Source organism: Pyxicephalus adspersus, chromosome 2, assembly GCF_032062135.1.
Source record: "Pyxicephalus adspersus chromosome 2, UCB_Pads_2.0, whole genome shotgun sequence".
Classification (NCBI taxonomy): Eukaryota; Metazoa; Chordata; class Amphibia; order Anura; family Pyxicephalidae; genus Pyxicephalus; species Pyxicephalus adspersus.
The window spans coordinates 78,521,266-78,544,626 of NC_092859.1; the positions used below are offsets into that span (position 1 = coordinate 78,521,266).

The 23,361-nt window shown below is 35.6% G+C and overlaps 1 protein-coding gene across 1 annotated transcript in view; it reads left to right on the forward strand.

Annotated features, from left to right (window-relative positions):
• CFAP54 (cilia and flagella associated protein 54) overlaps window positions 1-23,361 on the forward strand; it is a 176,825-nt gene that overhangs the window by 63,082 nt on the left and 90,382 nt on the right. Inside the window, exons 21-29 of the mRNA XM_072399011.1 lie at window positions 574-750; window positions 868-960; window positions 1,149-1,334; window positions 2,394-2,527; window positions 4,396-4,543; window positions 5,891-6,046; window positions 9,001-9,123; window positions 16,382-16,487; window positions 20,449-20,538. Coding sequence (XP_072255112.1) covers window positions 574-750; window positions 868-960; window positions 1,149-1,334; window positions 2,394-2,527; window positions 4,396-4,543; window positions 5,891-6,046; window positions 9,001-9,123; window positions 16,382-16,487; window positions 20,449-20,538 — 1,213 coding nt within the window. The remainder of the gene's footprint in view (window positions 1-573; window positions 751-867; window positions 961-1,148; window positions 1,335-2,393; window positions 2,528-4,395; window positions 4,544-5,890; window positions 6,047-9,000; window positions 9,124-16,381; window positions 16,488-20,448; window positions 20,539-23,361) is intronic.

Genomic DNA, 23,361 nt, shown 5'->3' on the forward strand with positions numbered 1-23,361 from the left:
CTTTTCTTGAATTTTGCTGTTTCTAATGATTTTAAAGGCCACTATTTTTTTATTAGTTCCCCAGCAGTTGCAGGAGTTTAAAATACAATAGTAGACCTGGCTGCAATATATATATGCTTTATGGCATTGTCCCCCACAGCATTGTCTCCTTACGTCTTTTGCCCTGCATGATGCTTAGTGTCATTCAACCCAGACAATTGAGGACATTTGGTGTGTCCAGAGTGCCATGGACCCACCCCTACGGATGGACATTGCACACACAGTGCAATGTTGCTAATAGTTGCACTGAGGTCACTATGTGAGCCCCACTCTCTGCATTATTGAGAACTGTCCACTAGTGGCATAACATCCAAAAATGTTATAGAACCTAAGTGCCAAATAATTATCCTGATACATATGCGTGTACGTATGCAAAAATATTAAAAAGAAATAAATACAGTGAGGGCATGTAAAGGGGGAAAGCAGGGCACTAGGGGGGGGGGGGGTGGAGTCTACAGTTGGCCTTTAACTACTTAATTTAAAGTTAAACAACAGGCATATTGCTAATCTATTCTTGTGATGTTTTATATACAGGATTCAGAAAAACTAATTCAACAAACTGAAGCCGAAGAGAATGCAGTCTTTTTATCTTGCGTTAAACAACTAGAATCTATAACCAGGAAGAAAAACATTCCTCCTCCACCCATCTTGATTCATAGAACAGAAAACTCAATGATGTTAAAACCAGCTCCTTTTAAATCTGACATTAAGGTAATCAAGGAGAAAAACAACATGGCTTGCGGTTATTGAATCTCCCTTGATATAAACGTTTTGTTTTTCAGTTATCGCATTTATATTATTTCTTGTGTTTTTCTGTGTTTAAAAAAGGTTGCTTGGTACTGCTTATTTGGACGCTGTGTTAGTGGACCCAATTTAAAAGTAAGGTTAAATGATCATCATCTTCCAGGAACAGGAGTGGAGGTAAAGTGTCATACTTTGCTTTATTATATTACTTTTTATTACTATAACTGATACTTGCTATTTGCCACATTTTTGTTTAGGCTGATGATTTAATACTATTTACCTATCTTTTTTACCTGTTAAAATGTAAAAAAAAAATTGCACTATTGAATTATTGTTTGCCAGTCTTTACATACATTTTTTCACAGGTTCCAGCAAATGGCAATAACTTATTGGAGGCTAGAGGTCTGCAGAAAAATGATAGGTACATCTTTGCTGTAGCAGCGTATTCAGAAGATGGACGTCTCATTGGGGACTCAGTTGGAGAAACTACTAAACCAATTCTTGCCTTTCCACCTCTGTCCATACCATCCACATGGGCTTACCTTTCACAGGTTAGTGTTATTGTTGAAGCAGGAAATAAGTGAGTGAACTGCCATGGTGTAGTGTGGCAGATATGTGTGTTTCTGGGGCTCACCAGAAAAAGTGATAAGGAGTGCCTGCCAAAAAGTAGGTATCAGTTTACCATGAATTGCAGAAACAAATATGTGGTGCACTAAGCATGCCCCCACAGCCACAATCTGGACATGCCCAAGAAAGTGGGCCAAGTAAATATGATTGGTGTCAGTAGCTGCAGTTTTATCTCCAGGATGAATGTCAGTGGCACCAATAATAACCCTAAGATTTGGTTCCATGACAGCAATAAAAATATCATAACATTGGTGTGAGTAGGAGTAATAATCCCTAAAGAGCAGTGTCAGTGATGGCAATTTACATTCGAGAAGCCAGTTCAGTGGCAGCAGTTAACCAACACTTACGTCCTTAAGTGAATAAAAGATATGGAGCCAGAAATGCATCTTCTCAAAATCTTAACAAAATGTTCAGCATAGTTGTTCAGCATAATACCCCTCAAATTACCAGTATAATCAATACCCCTAAAAAAACAACAACCATGAAAACTGCACTATATTACCCTATATAGAGTATCCCACAGGACAAAAAATGGCAAAGTGCACTTTGCCAATGCCTAATGGTGTATTTTACCAAATGAGGTTAAATATAGACAAAATAAAGAAACTACAGTCACTGTAAAATGCTATAGGAGGACATGCATATGTCCCAAAGGCTTCATGTGAGTTGCTTCGAAGGAGTTAAAACGCTTCAAAGGAGTTGCAAGAGACTACTAGAGGTCAACAATGCAAAAAGAACAAACACATGCTGCAAGAGACTACATGTTTTTACTAAAACGCTGCAAGCGACTGCTTGGGACCCCTCATATGTGTGATTGATGATATACCTCATATATAGTCCTGTTATTAATCGTGTCAGCATTTTCTCTTTGAGAACTGTTAAACATCACCACAAATATGTTCCAACAAAGATCTTAGATATGTGTGTTTTTTAATCATTTTACTTTGTGCTTTAGAAATGAAATGTTATTTTTATTGACACAGAGTGCCTATCATGTTGGCAACTATAAAGTGGCTAGGAAGGCATGCTCTGTGCTGTGGAACTACTTTGTTTTACCACCTGCATCTAAAGATCTGGCTGTATTAGAAAATAGGAAAGGTTATGTTCATCAGATGAGGTAAGTTAAGTATCTTCATGAAATCTGTAAATGTGTTCATAATATATCCTGTCATATATTTGTTAGTTCAGCTCTTGCACCTGTATACCCCCTTGTCGGCCAGAGCCCTTTTTTACATTTCAGCTATGGGTCTTTTTATTCAGATAAACCTTTGTCAATCCTTAAGGTAATGCATTAAAAAAGGAGGAGTTTATGAGAGTGGATTGGGGTTATTAAGGAGATAAATAGGAAGATGACTTTGTTGTTTTGCTCTTTTTTTCTTTCGCAAATGAAGTTTATAAGACATCATATGCAAATCAAAGGTCACTCTGGTTTGCTATGTATGAACCAGAGTAAGTTACATTGTAGCAATAACAACATTGCTACATCATAACTCCTAGGGCCTGTTCCCACTGGGTGTGTTGCATTAGACCTCACTCCTTTAGTAGCATCATGTTAAGGCTCATTTCAGCTTGCGGCAGACCACTGCACTTGCTCATTTGAGAACCATTTGTGCATGCAGTTGAAGTTGCAGTGGGGTTGTGGCACCATTTCTGTAAGTGACATGACGCGCCTGGTCATGCAGTTTTTATTCCTCCATTGAAAAGAACCTGACCACAACAGCAAGGTCATTACATGAAAACATGTTAACTCGTTAATGGCGTCATAGGTGTAGTTTGACATGTGCTTGGGTGTGGCTTACCATGGGGTAACACACCACAAACAACTCTATGCATCTTCAGCAGTAATGCATTACCATTTTTTGTAGCAATCCACACACAGGTTAGAAGCCCTACCGCCTGGTAAGAAGAAGGCCTTACTGACACTAAATTTCATCCCTTTTTAGCAGAAAAATGCAAGTGCAATCAGCCCTCTTTCCCATTTTAAAATGAAATGCCATGCTTTACAAAACAGATATATATATATATATATATATATATATATATACACACTAGTTGGGAAATGCTTTGAACAGTTCCATTCCAGGTTTGCTGGATTGACCAGGTTCTCCTATAATAATATATTTTTTCCAGTCATGGAGCTTTTATAAACTACGTATGTAGGTATAATATTATAATAGGAATTTATACTTAAGAGTAACCTATATGTATCCTATCTAGGAGTCCTTTGGTTCAGGTAAACAGAAAACAAGTTTAAGGGACCTCTCTTTCAGTGATTAGTTCCATTTGGCTTTTTTGGTTGGTCATTTAACGTATCATCCCAATATGAATTAGTAAGGTCATTTTAGATTCCCTTGCTCATGATAGGTAACAATGCCAATTGATATTTTTGAAAAAAAACACTGCAGAAGGTGTTAACAAAGCTATAGTTTAAATATTAAAAAAGAGGTTATGTGTGTGTCCAACGCCTTACCTATAAACCAAGAAGGAAAATTAGAAGTTGGTTGAGCAGCAACCCTAAACTACTCAGGACCATCTCCCATTTTTGTGGCATTAAACATTCTACCGGTTAAACATTCTTACCAGTTTATAAAGAACTTTTGAAGTATTTCCTTCCTTTATAGTATGCATGAAACTATATATAATGCATAGATATTTCAATCCACTTTTTCATGTGTGTCTTACTTAAAAACATATGGAAGGCTATTGAATGTTTCCTTAGTAACTTTAAAGGCCAACATAGACCTGCTGTGTTCATGACAAATTGTATAATTAGCACCTTGTCACTCATTGTTTAAGTAGAATGCTAGTCTTTACAAATATCTCTCATCTTTCATCTGTCTCTAGAAACTAATCAGCTTTAATAATAATGACACAATTAGTATCCTTATTGTTGAACATTAATTTTAGATCTGTAATTGTTCTTACTTAGGAGACATAGGAATTCTAATTTTAGTCCATGAATGTGACACATTTGCTTTCCCATAGACTGTGTAATGACGCCATATCAAAGTCTTCTACCATACTGCTTCAACTTTTTCTTGGAAGTATTTTCACAGTGAGTGAAATAAACATTAAAGAAGGAGCACTCTTTTGTGACTCTCTCTGTGATGGAGGTGTTCTTCGCAAGGGACAAGTAAGTAATGAGTTAATAACAGGTATTAATGAGGACTGTTTTACCAAATACTAATATTGATATGAAAGGAATGTTGTACAGCTATAAAAATGATGACTGAGATTAAAATTAATACTAATACTAAGATAATTAATACTAGATCACACATGACCCTGGGTCCTTTGAAAATTATAGAAGAAACCATTCATTTTTATGCACAATAGTATAATTAATGTCAAAATCAAAGTGATAATGTTATTGATATAATTGAGTTTAGCATAAAGATGCATATTGCAATGTCATAAAATTATGTTAATGTATTTTAGCCTTCAGAGCATCATGAAATGAAAAAGACACTTATATACGAATGTATTTTAAAATATTGCTTCAGGGACAATTTTATCTAACGGTGACCACTTATGAACATCTTATATGACCATTGTGACCAGTTTTCTTATGCACACTAAATACAAATCAAAGACACTGATTTTGATTTAGTTTGTATGCTTTAGTTGACAGACTTTCTAAAGGCTCAGTCCTGATATTTCAGATATTGGTTGATGCTGTAGAGTTTACCCTACTGATACTTTGGAAGGTCCTTTAAATACTATCAGTCCTTAGATAAGGAAAGAAATTGGCAACAATTAGGTAAAGCATTTAGATTCCATAGATCATACTGAGATCATGTTACCTGGGCAATTGCAGCCACAAAAGGTGTTTTGTCATTAAAATTAAATGAGCTAATGCACATTTTAAGTGCAAATGTGTTGGGAATACCTCTTTAAAAGTCCTCTTATAGCTCCACTTTCATTGGCTTTTGCCCAATGTTTCTTCCAATGTCACAGCCATTTTCCCAAAGGATACGTTGTCACAACATTCTAGGTATCAGTAGAGCATATCAAGACTGTGCAGCCACTTAATGTTCCATTGACCAAGGAGTATTATGCTCAGTCCACTTGAAAATAAAAACTTTATTTTCACAAACCTCTGTGGAAAAATAACAATAAAACAACATTACTTGTGTTACTTGTGTTGAGAGGTAATGGAGTTTATGGAATCTAGGAAGCGAAACAGTTGGCCAAATTGGGAGTGAATGAAGTAGAACCAAAGAGCATGGCGTAGTAATTTCTTCACTACCCATGAAAAAGTTATTACTGAAATAACTCACTTGAAGAGACAACGACAACAGGCAATTTGTAAAATCAAAGTTTATATAATCCACAAAGGGAAATATATGTATTACAAATTGATTTGCAGGAAACGTAGAGTTTATAAAAGTATTTACATTTAGATTGACAGAACCCTTTTGTTTAAAATTTTGCAGAGATATCTGCTCCACTGAGCTAAATATGTGTTTGTTATCTTTAGCTTTGTCGGATAGCTGAATGCAAAAGATTGTTAGTGGCTCTTGATGTTAGTACCTTGCTGAGCGATGCCAACTATGCCCTTCAAGCTGTTGTTCAGTGCTATGGTCTGATTGCTCCAGTAATCTATCACAGAATCCCTTCAGTTCCAGTAGTGCAGGTAAGCGGAAATGTGCTCACACAGATTCATTGCACCTATGATAAGCAATCATTTATATTTATGTCTTTAAACACAACAAGTCACTCAAATACAAGCTATACACACTTGTTCTAGGCTGATGTAAATGTACCTATTAATATCAGAGAATTCTGTTGTGAAGCTTCAAATCACACATAAGTAGTCAGCACTGAGTTTGGTACCACACAGTGGGTGAATGAAGCTATTCTGTACAGGAGAGATCTTAGTGCTCAACTAGCTACATGACAAACTACCTCCCAGTTTCTTCTACATTATACAGTCATATTTATATTGACCATTACCAATTATTTACATTTTGCTTGAAATATTTGACTATTTTTAAGCCCTATGGCTTATTTACATTGAGAATCATGTTTCATGTCTTATGCCAACAGTTATCATTTATATCTGCTTTTTGTGTTGATTGTGTAGCACATGTTAAATGTACATGTACATTATGTACATGTTAAATGTTTATGTATTTGTAGATTGTGTATTTGTACATGTTAAATGTTTATGTAATTGTATATTGTTACACAACATAAATACTATCTTCAGTAGATACACTGTGTACTTCCAAAGCAATATTTTATCTTCTTTATGTCATTTTTCACTAGGTTTCTTATTCCACATGCAGTTCAGATGCCGATGTCATTTTTATAATCTCAGAAATCAATGACGTTCATTGTGTGAGAGTTATGAAATTGGGATTCTGTATTAACTAGATGTCCTAAATTGACTGACTACACTGAAGTACTCATAAATATAAGATGAACATTTTCTGATATCAGGGATTTGAACACCTTAGACAATCAGAAAGTGGAAGTTGAAGTAATCTTAAAACCCAGAACAAAGTTGTTCAAAAAATACATTGACCAGGGTAATTTTATCCCCCTTCCCTATGGTAACCTAAGTATAAAAATAAACCCTAACCTACATTTATAACAGAAATAGCAATCACTTTTCAATATCTTCTGTCCTTTTCAATTTCAGTATCACCTGCACAATCTAAGATTGTGCAGGTGACAGCAGAAGTGGCTACAGTGAGTGATTTTTGCTATCACACAGTACCATGCAATCTCCATAGCAGACAATGCCACTGCTATGGGGCCTGGATATACAGGGGCCCGGAGCCGCCTGGATACACAGATCTAGTAGTAATTGCATTTGGCAAATGCACTTAGATAACATAAATAATTTATACATAGTTTGGTTACCCCTCAGATATCAAAATGAAAACAGTTTTTATTCTTTATCACTACTTGAATCGCTTTTGAAATGGAAATAGAAGAGATGGGAGTGGGATCTTTTCATAGTCTTGCTAAAGGGCCCTTCATGCATAGACATGCCCTTGTTCCCAATCTCCTTGCGTATTGAATTGATTGTTGCTCCCCAAAACTTCTGCATCCGGGGGACAGGGTATTTATTCCTTTTAAAGCACAGCAGATGTCCTTTTTAGAAACAGCACAATCTAGTGGCCTTGAACAGCTAATTTACAGCAAAGATGGATGCAAATTTAAAAGCCAGTTACAGCGTTTTATGAAAGTTTTTATCCCCTTCGGTTTTTACCCTGGTTTTTTCACTTTATTCCCTATAATTATTTAAATACATTTTTGGGACCTAGTACCATTTGATTTACACAACATGTCTACATTTTGAATGTGTAAAAAATTGTTTATTGTGACATAAACAATAATTAGGACAAAAAAGAAATCATGAGTGTTCAAAGGTATTCAAACTAGTACTTTGTGGAGCCCCGATTTTGCTGCAATTACAGCTGTATGCCTCTAATAGCATTGGACATCTAGTCACTGTAATTTTCACCCATTACTAAAGACAAAACTGCTCCATTTCTTTCAGGTTAGATGGGTTGCATTGATGTACAGCAATCTTCAAGTCACCTCACAGACTCCTAGTTGGATTGTCTGGGCTTTGGCTAGACCATTTCGAGACTTTAAATGTTTCATTTTAAACCACTCAAGTGTAATTTCAGCAACATGCTTAGGGTAATTGTCCAGCTGGTGGCTTATCTTTGTTACATTCTCAAATCTCTGAATCTGCTGAAATCTACTGAAGTAGCTTTATTCTCAAGTATTGCCCTGAATTAAGTCCCAGATTTGATTAAAAATATTAAAACAACGTGTTTCCTCCACCACCACTGTGGGAAGGGTGTTAGGACCCCGGTGGCCAAAAAGTTAAGAGTCTCATCACTGGAGCCCACTACTTGCATTAAAGCAACTCCAAACAGGTTTTCTTTTTTCTTATGGCAATGTTTTTTTCTTTGGCTACATATCTCTAAAGCCTAACTCTGTAGACTGTATGACTTAAAGTGGTCCTTTGGACAGATCCTACCACCTTAGTTGTGGATCTTTGCAGCTTCTTTAGTGTTATTCACAAGTTTGTCATCATATTGGTATTTCAGAACGGGATTATTTACTCTATGTATACAAACATCATTTTTAACCAGTCATCCAAATACTGAAGTTAATAATTAGACTAGATATTATAGGGGGTGAGTTATAGAAAAGGGGATAAACACATGCACACACACCACACCACACCACACCACACCACACCAAATGAATATGTTAACAGATGAGGCATGGCCATGATAGCAGCAATGTTACCTAGTGTCAAAAGTAACACTCATAGTAACTTTTTTTTATTACTCGTAACTTGTACTAAAGGTTTGCGTTTATCTCACCTGTAGCGCGAAACTCAGCTGCTTTTAGTCCACAGCAAACAGAACCAAATGACAGTCACCTAATCTCAATGGAAAGCACCCAAAAGTGTGTTGAGCATGCAAAGGAATTTCAGCTAATTAGACTGATTCCAAACTGCCTATTGCTATATTTAGAATTACCGCATGACTATTTTCTAGCAACAAAGAGGTTAATACTATAAGGCATAATTCACTTTTTTGTTCATGTTTTCAGATCCTAATTAAATGCTTGGCAGTTTTTCAAGAGATCCCCAGCAGCACCTGGCAGAAAAAAACGGCTGGTGTAACAGAGGGCGTACTGCACATGACAGCCTGCATCGTGTATTATGTAGCCAAGGTACTTATTTAGATGCATCCAACATGGCAATCAAAAGATTGCTTATTATATTTCTATTTTAGGGTGACATTAAAAGCAAACACTTCTCCAGTTCCTTATGTATTTCTGATAATTGAACATATCATTATTTCTGAGTCGTGACCCTTTTATGAGCCTGTGTAAATATTGTGTATGATTACCGGATTAGTGCATTTAATAATCTACCCTGACTAATACCATGATATAAATATTTTCTTTTGCTACCACAAAACTTGGGAAAACCTGTGGGAATCTGGAATAAGGTTTCCAAAAAACGAAAGTGTCAAGGTTTATGTAGTATAAAATAAAGCTGTTTCTATTGCGTATTAACTTACTACAGCCAATCAAATGTTTTTTGTCTCTTTGTTATTTCTATTGATATTTTTGTTGCTATGGGTTATTGAAATTTGCAATACTCATGACTCATGAATTTCATACTTTTATCTCTATATAAAAGCAATATCCCGATATTATGATCCTGTCTTTTACTACCAGAGCATTTGTATTCTTTGTAATAGCTTACAGATCCCTAGCCATGCTAGTATGGTATTTTAGCACCCAAGGAATAAACATTATAGCATATCTAAAGGCAATATTTTTTTTTTGTTTGCATTTTGGATTACAGAAGTCTTACAGATCTGTCATTTTCCCATCTGTGTAACAGGCAGATTTTACCTTCACTTTCTGTCCAGTGGACAAAAAAGGATGGGAGGGGTAATTTCTCCAAAATGGGTTTCTTCTGATTTTTGGTCTCGGGGACAAAAGAGGAAAACATTCAGATAGCTTTGATTTGGAAAGGATACAAAAAAGCCAAGCCCTCATTAAGGTATCCTTTTAGACAAAACTTTTTTTCTAGTATTGGCTGGACAACAGAAAGAGTATGTCTTTTTTTATCTATTCCTATAAAGAAAGGATTTTTTTTAGGTTTGGAGTACAGTTGATCTAGTCTTTCTGGATCCAATTTATAATGGAAAGGTAGTATAGCAGTCTAATACTTTTTCTTGCATACCTGGATAATTTGGATAAAGTTTGATATTTATGAAGTGATTCTGAACTTAGAGAGGCTTTGTAGCAACTTTTATTTATAAAGGAACCTAGTCTTTCTTTGTGCATTACACATCAGCCATCAGCTATGTTCTACCTAGTGTTTAGGCCCCACACCAAATCATTTAAAAGGCTAAGTAATAAAATGTGAATTATCAATACAGTAAATAAATACTTAGCTGCAATTTGAGTGTGTGTATATATATTTATATATATATATATATATATATATATATATATATATATACTGTATAAACATGTACACCTATACTGGTGTAACTATTTTGACTTTACAAAAGTGACATTTTGTTGTACTTTTCACATGATCATCTAAGGTGAAATTTCCTGCAGCATGCCTCCAGGCTAATATCTCTCAAGGACAATGCTAAAAAATGCAGGGTTGATTTTACATAAAATGGCGCCCTGTCTAAAAAAAATTATATGGGGCCTTGGCTAAAAAACTTTCACATCACCTCATTTTTTAAAGGTGTCATATACAGAATCAGTGCTGATCAATCAGAACAAGAGTCATATCCACATTACAAAAGGAACAGAGCTTCAAGAGCCTCATGCTACACACTGACATATTACCAGCCTGTATGTAAAATTACTAGGGACAATATTGCCATGGTACTGTGCAATCTGTCACCATGTCATTAGGATAAACACATTTATTTTGCCTGAAGAAGAGGGGCTAAATTAATCCAGACACAATACCTCCGTGTTACCAAGACATTTATGTAAATAGAAACTGCATGTCACGTTTGGTGAGAAAGAACCAGAAGGGGGCACTGTGGCTAGCTCAATTGTGGTATGAGCCCTGGGAACGTCCGCATAATTTATGCCTAGTTTTCTCTAGACACTCTAGAGGTGGGGATGTTGTGTTGCAGACTTTTGCCAGATTGCAGTCCTTGAGCACACCAGAATAGGCTCAACAATGTGGTACCTAATCAACAGGCAAGACAATGTTCAAAGAAGTTTAAGTTCCAGGCAGGCAGCAAACAAGCAAGGTAAGAAACAAAGATAGGGGTCAAATACTAGAAATAGACAATTGTGATACAGGGGGTCACCAAAGATACAGAGGAACACAGAAGACAGAGGAAGTGACTGTGGGCATGGGTGACAAACACTGAGCACTGTGTCTGAGCCAGCTAAATAGCCAAAAGCTGTTAAGAGGCTATCTCCTGATTGGCCAGCGGGAGGGAGCAGGCACATCTGGGGTCAGAACTCCCCACATCTGCAGGAGAGAGGTGCTGGTGCATTAGTGAGGAGGAGGTAAGTGTGACACTGTTGCCAAGCTACCAGAATCAAAAAGACCATTTATTGATGAAAGAATAATCATGTTACCAGTAATGGTGGGGTCATGTTAAAGGTAATGTTGCTGCCATATGGCAGTTTACAAAGTAATTATTACTGTATTGGCATTGTATTATTTACCACAACTGAAGTGTACCTTCAGTCTTTGAAGTGTACCTGACTTTGGGTTGTAAAACTCCCTTCATCTAGCAGCTAAAGCAAGTGTGTATATTGATGCTTTACATTCTATTGTCCATCTTTAGCTGAACCTAAAGTGTCACAATATGTACTTTACAAATTCTTCCTGATTCTAGTTGGGTGAACTTCTTGTTTATTGGTAAAAGCTTACAAACAACAAACATCAATGATTTTCATTTAAAAATTATGTATGAATGGTTATAAAATAAATAGAAATACATAAACTGAAAATATCAGCACATTCGAATAGCCAAACTAATTGAACAATATCTCAAACTCCCCTTACCTACATTATTTCCGAAGGTCAAGAAGCGTTCCTTCACCCTATGCATGCAGCCCTTTTACAGAAATCCTGCAATCCAAAATCTTTGGGAGTGATCAAGAAAAAGGAAAGGAAAGCAGCTCACCCAGAGACACCCAGAGTTCACCAATGGGGCTCCTGTTGTTCCTCCACACCCTCATCCAGGTGTTGCCACCTGTCAGAATAAAAAGAACTGTAAAAAGGCTCAAAGCAGTACTTAAAATGCAGCTCGAAAAAAAGAGGAAGGATAGTACAGGCACAACATATTCTTCTTTGTGGTGCCTCCTTTCACCTCTCAAATAATGGCCCTTAGTAAATATTTTCTCACTCTGGGAAAGTAAACTCATTCTGCCTTCTCTTCAGGAAGTTCAGTAGACACAAAGCCATTTTCTCTTGTTTATTCTACAGCTGTAGATGGAAATATAAAATGCAAAAAAAAGCACTAACCTTCCTACTAAATTCAGATGATATAAGGGGTGGAGTTTATAGCAAAATTATTTAGATGTGCCTTGTGGAGAATGATCTAAATGTTGCTTTGCCACCCCTGCCTTTCATAAACCTCCCAGGAACACCCTGGCAGCAAATCATAAATCTAGGCTTCATAACACTACTAGATTTCGCATATAATACAGGAAACTAGAAAACGTATACCTAACAAATTTGCTTGCTAACAAGCACTGGCCAGATATTAAAATTATATGTTCAGTAGCTTGTTGTGTGGAATGTAATTATCTGTCTGATAGCTACATAACAATGAGCTAATGTACCTTTCTATATTAGCAGTAATATATAAAACTAGAGATAATGTAATCTGGTTATGGCTGAGCTATTATCAAGCATTTCCTGTTGATTCAAAGAAAATTCCTTTCTTCTATAAAAATGCAGAACTGCACGCATACCTAATTGTTCAGGTGCTGAGGAAATGATTTGTAATTGTCCTGCTTAAAGCAAGATCAAAAGGCATGGCCTAATGGCAGTGATATTTTTCATCTCTTTAGAAATGTATGAAGGACAGAACACAGCAAACAATTTTCTGTTTGCTGTGGCAGTTCATTGATGTATGGTGTAATGAGATTGTTAGAAAAGTATAATGAATAGCCCTGATACTGTACAGGGAAAATAAGACTGAAATGCACATAGGATTGGTGTCACATTAAAGTCTGTTATACACATTTTGCATGTAAACAGCTGAAAACAGAAGAATCAATTGGAAGCTGTCTGACAGTTCTTGTTTCAAGCATGTATGTCATTACTTTTCATTCTGTTTAAGAATATTGTATAAATAACAGCTTCATATCTGAAATCCTGCTAAAATGGCACCTTAAATGTTTCATAATGCTAAGTCTAACCTAACTTTTATAGCTCTTTAGATGATGCATATAGGCTGACAAAATAATCTAGGACAGAATTTCTCAAAAAGCTTTGGCTTCACGTTAGTCATAGAATAATTACATTCAGGCGTCACCTCTATATTTATTACCAAAAATTAAAGTGAGATGAGGTTTAATGCCACAATTGTCAAAAAGCCTTATTAATATCTAGACTTGCCTTGTTATGAGGGTGCCCAGTCTCCTGCGTGCAAAAAGGTCTCCGTTCAGTGTGCAAGAGTTCCCACATACCTTCTTCTAGATGGAGGATTATTATTGTTCACCTACTCTGCCACCCACTTGGCTTATTTTTGTGCCATTGGTAGGGCATGGGCATAAAATTAACCTTTATCTGTTTATGTAATCCCACCAGCTTGACAGATACCTGGTGGACTGAGCAAAAAAAAGATATAAAAAGTAGTTTCATTAACATTGGACATATACAAATTGAGCTTTAAGCGATATTTCATTATATTTACTTTTAATGACCACCATACTTTCAACTGATGCTGCATTGAATGGCTAAATGAAGGGGAATACCCCTTTGTTCAGTTGAACAAAGCCAGGTTGTTAAAAGGATGATCATTTATTGAGTTTGGTGTTGAAGAATTGAAGTGATACATACCTTGGCCTTAACCTTACTTACACACTGTTAATATGAATTGGAACCACAGACCTCAGTACCTGACCCCACAAATGTTCTTTTAGTTGAACGGACAAAAAGTCCCAATTAATACTCCAAAATGTTTGGAAAGGCCTTGCCATAAGTGGGGAATCTGTTTTACTAATGCCCCCATGTTTTAGAATAATTAAAACTCACTAAGGTGTGGTGGTCAATGTCCAAAACAATTGGCCATATACTGTATGTGATCATTCAGGTATCATGCAACACATTTCAAAGCAATTCTTTATGTTTGTAAAATTATATGATTGGTCATCATAGCTTCTTTAAAAAAGTTACCTATCATACATATATTTTTGGTATTCTACTGTATAAGTCAAGAAAAGATGTGATATATAGTACTGTTTACTTTGTTTCCAATTATGATTATCAATAGAAAAAAAAACTACATTTCTCTAACAACAAATCTCTAAAGCCGATGTCTTTTTATTTAGCACTTTTATTAGGGGCCAGTTTGTTTGCTTGTAATTTTACTATAAGGCAGCAATATGTTTCCCTAGTTCTAGTTTATTTACAGCACCAATAAATAAATCACTATGTGCAGGCTTTTATTTGAAATTTTAGTTTAAAAGATAATTTTAAAGTTTTGTTATATGTGCTTTATAAAGTGAATTAGAGTTCAAAAGGTCTCTTCTAATATTATTTTAACTTTTGGTATCCTTAAGGCTAACAAAAAACCATTTACTTTTCTAGTAGTTTGATCTGTATTTTTTTGTTTCTTCATATCTTGTAGCCTAAACCCTTTTAGCAGAGTCCAGTGAGCATCTTTGAAGCTGTTCTGAGCTGCCTTGAATTAATTGCCATCCAATAGCCAGAACTCTTACATAGAGATTAGTCAGCCTAAAAGAAATTGGATCTCTTTTTTGTCCTATTTTTTAAAAATTCACTGTATATGAATGTAAAGCTTTAAAAATTACTGTGAGCTTTATCTGGCTCACAGGTGCTGCACAGGGTGCAAAGCCCCACCACCCAGAGGCAGGCGGCGGGGTTTTGGGCGCTGTGCAGCACTGGTAGTCTAAGCAGCATGAAAAGGGATTACTTGTACCAGCAACAACTTTATCCCATGGAAGGATCTGATCCCTTCCATTGTTTGCTGACCATGCCATAATGTACATGCTGATAAATTTAGTGAACTCCTGCACACATGCAGGGGTCACATAATCCAATGACAAAAGTCCACCTTGGGGCTGGCAGCGAAGATGGAGCTTTCCTATTATGCAGTGATCACAGGTCTTGGACCTGTTATCACTACAGAGCAACTATACACAGGTAAGTATGCGCTTTGATTGCAGATGTGCTATAATTATGGCGCAAGCTCACCACACACCAACAAGTTTGGCCCCACTTTACAGATGTTCTACCCCCTATCCCTTATTTCTGCCTTTAGCTGTAGTGAAGAGTTTTTAAAACTTCACTTGTTTCTGTGAACATGCATATCAATAAAATATTCCTTGTAATTTAAGAAAAAACAGGTCGGACTTACATTTCTGCACATTAATGCATAGGCATATGAGCATTGCTTTGCAGTACCATTTATTTTTAAGGTCACCCCAATGCACATAGATGGTATACCAAAATGCACAGACTCTACGTTCAATGAAAAGCAACTTTAACAAAGAAGTGAAAGTCCATTGTAACTTGCCTTGTATTGTGTTCCCAGCTAAAAAAAAAATGAAGCTAAAATTAATACAAGCTAACATTAAAATTGTATTTAATTATTTTTTGTTTAATTTTATTTTAGAAACATTTTTAACATTTTTATAAAATGTGTGAACAATATATACAAATATTGTATTATTTGTAATTGTATTAAGATAAAATTAATATAGGTAATATTATAATTAATAAATAATATAAATAAAGATGATTGTTTATAAATAAAAATGTTTGTATTATTTTTTCGGATTGTTTTTATCGATAAAAATCTGCCGTGTGTACGTAGCTTTACCCTTACTGTTCTGTTTACTATTTTATTGTCATAAGGTCATCAGGGCAGATAGCTATTACATTGATCAGGATTCTGCAGTGAATGCTGGGATTGTTAGTAACATGTTGGAAGCAGAATGGGATGTGTCCTAGGAATAGACTGCTCACACTGTGATAGCTATTCAAAACAATCTATCAAACTATTGACAGAATTATACAGATTACACAAACCTGATCTGTGCAAACATGGTTTTTTATGAAAGGGCAGAATTGAACCAGGTACTTGGATGAAATAACTCCAGTGCGCATGTGCCCAATAGCTGAAGAATGACCATGTCAGGTCAGAAGCAGACCTGGAGAAGATGGAAATGCTTATTGTATGCTGTATTCTCTGTAAAATGTGTTATTTTGTTTTTTGACATGTAGATGTCAGTTCAAAAAAAGAATCAGAAAAAGAGGCTAAATATTGCTGAAAAGGTTAATGAACAGTTATCTGCACTCGAACAACATCTTCTAAAATTAACCAAACCAGGTAAGTTTTCTATATTAAACTGTGGCGTCTATATTAAATACAAAAACATGCTCACTGGGAATGTAGCCTGAAATGCATAAGGACTGCATAAGGAACCCCTTGCAACTGGATTTCAGTATAAGTTTAATACACAAGCATAATTTAATTTAACAATTAATGTTAATATTTTAGAGAAAATCTCACACTTTTTTCCAGATCCACAAGCAAATGAAAATCTTTATTGGCCTCATTAGGAAGCTTCCTTTTTGAGTATCTGTTGAGGTGGATAGAAAGTGAGGGAAATCTACAATACTAGTAGTATTGTGAAATAGCTCAATTTTAACACCTGTTGCTAAATGGCATTGTCCTGCTAGGTACATAGTCATTCTTCTGGTCTTTTACAGACCCTGAATACCTCATGCTAAAACCATCATGGTTATGTGTTCGGCTTTGCATGTTGTATGCTTTTGAAAAGGACTCTCATTACTACTAAGTTTTGGTAATTGAGTTTAGCATATGATCACATACAGCTGTATGTAATTTACCAACTTTATTGATGCTAAATACAAATTACAATAATGATAATAGTTATTGTCAAAGTCAGAGATATTCATAAAAAGGCAAAATAAATGATAATATAGTAGTTTGTTGCACAAGTAAAACAATGGTAAAAAATGTATATTATATTTAAATGGTAAGCATGTATTTTACTTCTTGTATTATCCAGGAACAGAAAGAAATCGATTTAATTTCTATTTGTTTATGAAGGATTGAGTAAACTGCTTTGTACACTGTTGTTTATATCATTGTGTCCTTAAAATTGTCATGCTTACATTCTCTGTCAAGGGATACCTGGCTATAATTTCCCAAATATCCTATACATTCTTAAACAAAGGACAATATCTAGCTATGGGGACTCTTCTAAATGTAATTAGCCTAACTTGTGGCAATTAAATTAACAAGTGTATAACTAAATCAATGAGATATGCATCTTAATCAGCTAATTATGCAAGTTGGTTGCTGAAGCATATGATAAATTAATTAAGTCAGTTTACACTCTAGTCATTAAATTATATAAAAAAAATTAGGATAGATTTAGATTTTAATAGCAGGAGACTGGAAATAACCTTAATATTTTCTTTTTAATAAAGTATATAAATCCTTGGTTGTAGTATTATATCATAACTGTTGTATCTTGAACCAAATATTGCATTTTATTGCTTAACTTTATGTTTGCTTAATTAGATGAAAGCACATACTGTAAGGTTATGTTATTTATTAAATAGGTCAGAAAAAAATGAACTGAAATAAAGAAACTGCACTGATGTGTATGCATTAACACCTAAGTTAAAACAAGAGCAAGTAATATCATTTACAATGGATGTGTCAGTGATGTTAAAACCTATAGGGTATATCTAATATGTTTGACAGCTGATATATTGAAATACAGTAATGTGACAAAGTACACTTAATGTATTTTGTTGCATATATTTACAAGCAAACATAAATTTTTACTAAAAAAATGGGCTTCATATAAATATATATTATATTTATAGATGTCATGTTCAAAAAAAATATATTCAACGTTTACTACCACTTTACCTCCATGAAATTAGGATAAGGTGTTCCAAACTAGGTGCCAATAATTTAAACTTGAAAGAGTGCACTGATGGAAGTGTTCTCTTTGCTTTTGTGTGGTATCATCATGCCAAGGTCAAAAGAGTTCCTTAAGGCCCTCAAAAAGATTTTAGATTCCTTATAGGTCTAGCAAAGATTTACTCTTATGAGTGCTTTTTGGGTTCCATGTTGCTTGCTTAGGGGTGTGGCAGTTATATCCCGTTATATCCCACTGGAACTTAATTTGTGTCTCTTTCCCTGGTGGCTCCAGCTCACATGGTGAGCAAACTGGACTAACTGAATGCAAAGCGGAGTACCAGTGGTGCATAACACTGTGCATTCAGATTGCAAGAAATGCAAGGAATAATATAGCATGGCTTTGGTAAGAGCCCATAACTGGCATCCAATGGCATCCTGACCAGTGACCACCAATAGTATGACAATAAAGGCAGGAATAAACTGACCAGCACTTCTTAGGATTTGCAGCAAGTGCGTGGGGATTGGATCAGGACACACCTGGCAGAAGGAGTTCTAGGTGTTCAGGAGAAGTGGTTGTCAAGTTGTCTTCCCAATTCTGCAGAGGTTTGCAGTACCAGCTTTAACACCTCGTCTTTGTCAGCCTGGCATGACCGACCCTGTGTGTCCATACACTGAGCTATATTAAGAGCTATGGGGGCTTCAGGGGATAAGAAAGAGGAGAAGGCTACACAAAAGGGGAAAAAATCAGGAGGAGAGGAATGGGCTGATAACAGATTCCTCATTCATAACCTCATGCCAACTATCTCACCCCTCAGTTACAGTGTCTCTATGCCACCATACCACCAATCTTACCCCTCTGTCAGTATCAATATTCCACCTACCTCATTCCCCTGTCCCAGTGTCTTCATGCTATCCACCTCACTCATTTTTCACAGCTCTATCCACCTTATCCCTGTGTTATAGCACCTATCACCAACCTCCCTCTTATTGTCAAAAACTTCTTTTCCATCCACCCTACCCTGTTGTTACAGTGCTTTCCAGACACCCACCCTACCCCTCTGTCACAGTCCATCCAAGTTCTCTACTGATTACTCTGGTTAACCATACTGGCAATTGGCAAATTTGATAACCAACAATATAATATATTACTGTAACCCACGCATGTGTGTATCATCAAACTAAGGATTTAAATATACTTCACAATTGCTTATTGACAGGCAAAAATCTTCATATATTTTTAGTTGACCGTTTTTCATTGATATAAAGCTTATTGGTAGTTTTAGGCAAGACAGCCTTGAGCGCTATGAAGAAATTAATATTAAACTGCTGTTATTTTTTAATAATCTCTTCCTGCACAAGCTTTTCTCATAACGCATCTTCCTTCCTGAGTGCTTTGGGGATGAATCTTTTGTTCTGACAGCGCTGCCCTGCATATTGTAATTCCAGTAATGGAAATCTGGTGACTGCTAAACAGCAAATAGAAGTCCACTTCTTGGTATTTTATCTTGACTGATCTCTAGGAACTTTGAGCTTATTTCCAGAACACATACTCCACAACACTGAGATGATATGAAAGGAATAAAGACGGCAAATGATCAGAGTAAACATTAATACGTTCCCCTGTACTGTATCTCAGTTTTAGTTTTGCAAAATAGGTTAAATTAATACATTTAATTTAAATTAGATTTGTTTCTGAAGTAGTGTTCTGTTATTTAGTGTCCCTTGAAAAAAAAAATGCACATTGCACCACTGTGTTTTGATTGCCTTAAATAATCTTTGAAGGAGATAGAGGAAGATGCATAATACTCTCTTCTTTACATTGCTTAGCCTCCCAATCCCCACAGCAACCCTAAAAACTGGTCTAACACCCAGCACTATCTGAAATAGCTGTGGCATATCATAAAGCATTTAAACTTAGCTTTGCAGATAGCATTGTTTATGAAGTAATTATTAATCATTAATAAGCTTTGTTTTTTTTTGTTTTTTAACCTACATTGGTAAAATTTGCATTAACTCATCCATGTGATTTGCTTGAAAAAACATATGAATAAGTAACAGCATTGATATAAAACATATAACTTTGCAAACATGTTGGTTCTTACTCTGATGCTCCCCTAAAAAAAAAAAAAAACAAAAAATAAAAAAAAAAAAGAAAAGCAATTAAGAGATTCTTGCCACTGGAAAGAACAGGCTGACACAGCAAAACGTAAATTTACCACTTGCTGAGCGCACATGTTGGAACAGAATTGTAAGCAGTGAAATTGCAGAGAAGCTTTAAAATATATTATTGCTCCATCTCAGAGTGACTTTCTTTATGAGTAAAATAAAGTAAGTAAATTTAAATACGGATTACTAAAGTACTGTAATATTATCTTTTGTTTTACAGTAACAGGAACAGAGCTAACTGGGCAAGAGGATCCTATACTTCTTTATTCAGTAGTAACATGTTGGTCTCCAAATGCAGCGTTTAAAGAAGGTAGGTATTTTATGAACTAAGACCAAGAAAACCTTAATGTTTGTTAGCGAACATTAGGTTTGTTAGTGAAAAATATTATTTCAGATGTAAAATTTAAAGTATGTCTTAAACCATGAACAAGGATGTAATATGTTGTAATTTGCCAGTCCTAAAATAGATTTTTTTCTGTTGTCTGTTAAATTTGCCGAAAAAAACTTTTGACTTGCTGTGCACTAAACTAAAATCTAAAGCATGTCAGCATTACTAGTTCTCTTCTGTTCAGGTAGTCCAGTTCAGGAGAGAAGCCTAGTGTCAGATTTTTCCATAGAAAAAGTACGGTGAGTGAGTATTGTCACTCTAAGGCTACGTACACACGTGCAATAGTTGTCGTTGGAAAGGATCTTTCACTTAGACCATTTTCATACGCAAAGTATAACTGATTTAAAAAATTTACTGATAATTAGTAAATAAATAGTGAGTTTTTTGGTGCATGTGAGTTTTTGGTTCACTGTACACTCTCCCAAACAATAGTATTTTACCAAAATACAAAACGACCAGGGGTGTTACAATATACTCCATAGCAAAATTTTCAGCTGTAACTGTCAGCATCACAATAGTTTATATTATTACATAATTTTTAGTACTTATTCACAGATTTACTTTATAACATCAAAGTTAATTTCTCCAAACTGTGTTTTTTATAACCACAAAAGCAAATCTATGTTTTATCAAGGATTTTTTAACACTGTATGTTTAAATGCACTAAGTGTTACAGCCTGAAAAGGACTGTGTTAGACATACAGGGTTTATTTTAGTGCAGGTCATGATGATCAGAAATCTTAGGGCAATAACTACTATGACAGCTAAACAACTTTTCTTTGCTGCACAGTCTGCAAAGGGGATTGGAAGCCTCCTCTTGTACGTCTGATGTCTTCCTGATTGGAAATGTCACAGGGGGTACAGGGTCAGTGGTAACAACATCCTCTGTAGGACTTAATGATACAGTACTGAATCAGTGTTGTCTCCACATAAGCTCAGATTTTCTATGTTGGTTCAACAGCCCTCTTATAGGGGACCCTTGCACCCCCTGGCCCTGAAACAGCTATGATTATTGTAATTCCACTAACTAGGACTCACAGGCCTTGTAATTCATACATCTTTTTATGCCCATGTTTAGATGTATTGGTGCTTCTCCCCCCCTCCCCCCACCATGTTTATATGGTAAACTTAGCCTACTGTTCTAGTGTGATCACGCCATGTTTCCTAAAAGTCTAACCAGGGTTCACATTAAGATCAATATGGAAATGTGTTTCAAGCATTTTGGGGAAAAAATGACTAGGTTTTTAGCAGTGACCAAAAGATGTCACTCTTTCCTAGTTTTTGTGTAGTTATCATGCTTGGAATTGGTGTAGCTTTGCTTCACCAACTTTAGATTGATGCCAGTGTCATTTCAGGGTAATGATATTTATCAGTTACCTGAACATTAATGTTTTTGGTATATTACTAATGAATTATACTTTTTGATTTATATAACACAGGTTAAGGACCATACATTCATTTTAAATTTGAGCATTCTCTATGGCCTTATGGTTTCATCATAGTAACCCTTTAACAAACTCGTATATGTTTAGATAATCTGAAAATGAGGGTTGCTTACCAAAAATACCTGCACATGTATGGACCACTGCCAACAGTTCAGAAAGATAGTTATGTATATAGACATTGTTTATGAAGAATAGTCTTACATGATAGTATATATGTAAATAAAAGTCATTAGAGTAAGATAAAAGTTGAAAGATATAGTTCTTGATATCATGTAGTAGTGTTTATGTAACGTATTTATCATTTATTGTTTTTAAATATTGAGTCATAGTCGATTCACTTTTTTTTTTAAATTAATGAACAGAAAATACTTTTTAATGTCACCGCAAGTTTTGCAAAGTAATTTAGGCAACCACAAAACCTGTATGTGTAAGTGTTTGAAGAGAATATAGTATGGGGGTACAGTAGTTGTTCAGTATTGTGGCATACCCTACACCACATAGAGAGAAGGACATGCTCATTCAGTGAATGAAAATGAAGTGACTAAACCTCATCTAAAAATTCAGTAATTAAGAAATAAAGAGTATATTGCGTGGCTGCAAGTTTGCAAAGAAGTCATTAAATAACGTGACAGCAAAAGAAGGAGATGGGAAAAGGGAAACTGAGATACCAATTGCAAAGCTACAGGCCTCAGTGGCTGGATAGGTTGATACACTAAAGATACAACTAGTTGAAGCTTTGAAGCTGAAGATGGTGTTATAAAGCCACTGGTAAAAATAACTCATATGACATCGCCTACAGTTTCACAGAAGACACTTGGGAGACTCCGAGGTCAGGTGGAAAAAGTTTTATGATCCTAAACCAAAGTTCTGCTTTTTGGGACTAAACTTTAGGTTTAGCTATAGCCAGACATTATTCATTACTACGATAATAATTCGTCATTACTAGTGTTGGTCGAATATCTCACTATTCTATTTGACAGCTATTCAATCAAATAGTGAGATATTGTACAGGTGATTGAATGCCGAATTCGAACACCATTGAAGTCACTGATGGGAGAATTTGGGTATTTTTAGAAACTATTAAGGGCTGCAAGAGCAATCAGATTGCTCTTGCAGCCCTTTACTAGTTGTATGTGTTCTCGGATAGAGTTTCTCTATCCAAGAACACAGGGAGTCCTGTTTTCTTGGATAGAGAAATTCTATCCAGGAACACATACTACAGGACTGCAACAGTGATCCTGATTGGGCACTAGATGTGATGAATGGGGAAAATTGTCATGTGACCGTGGGAACTGAACTG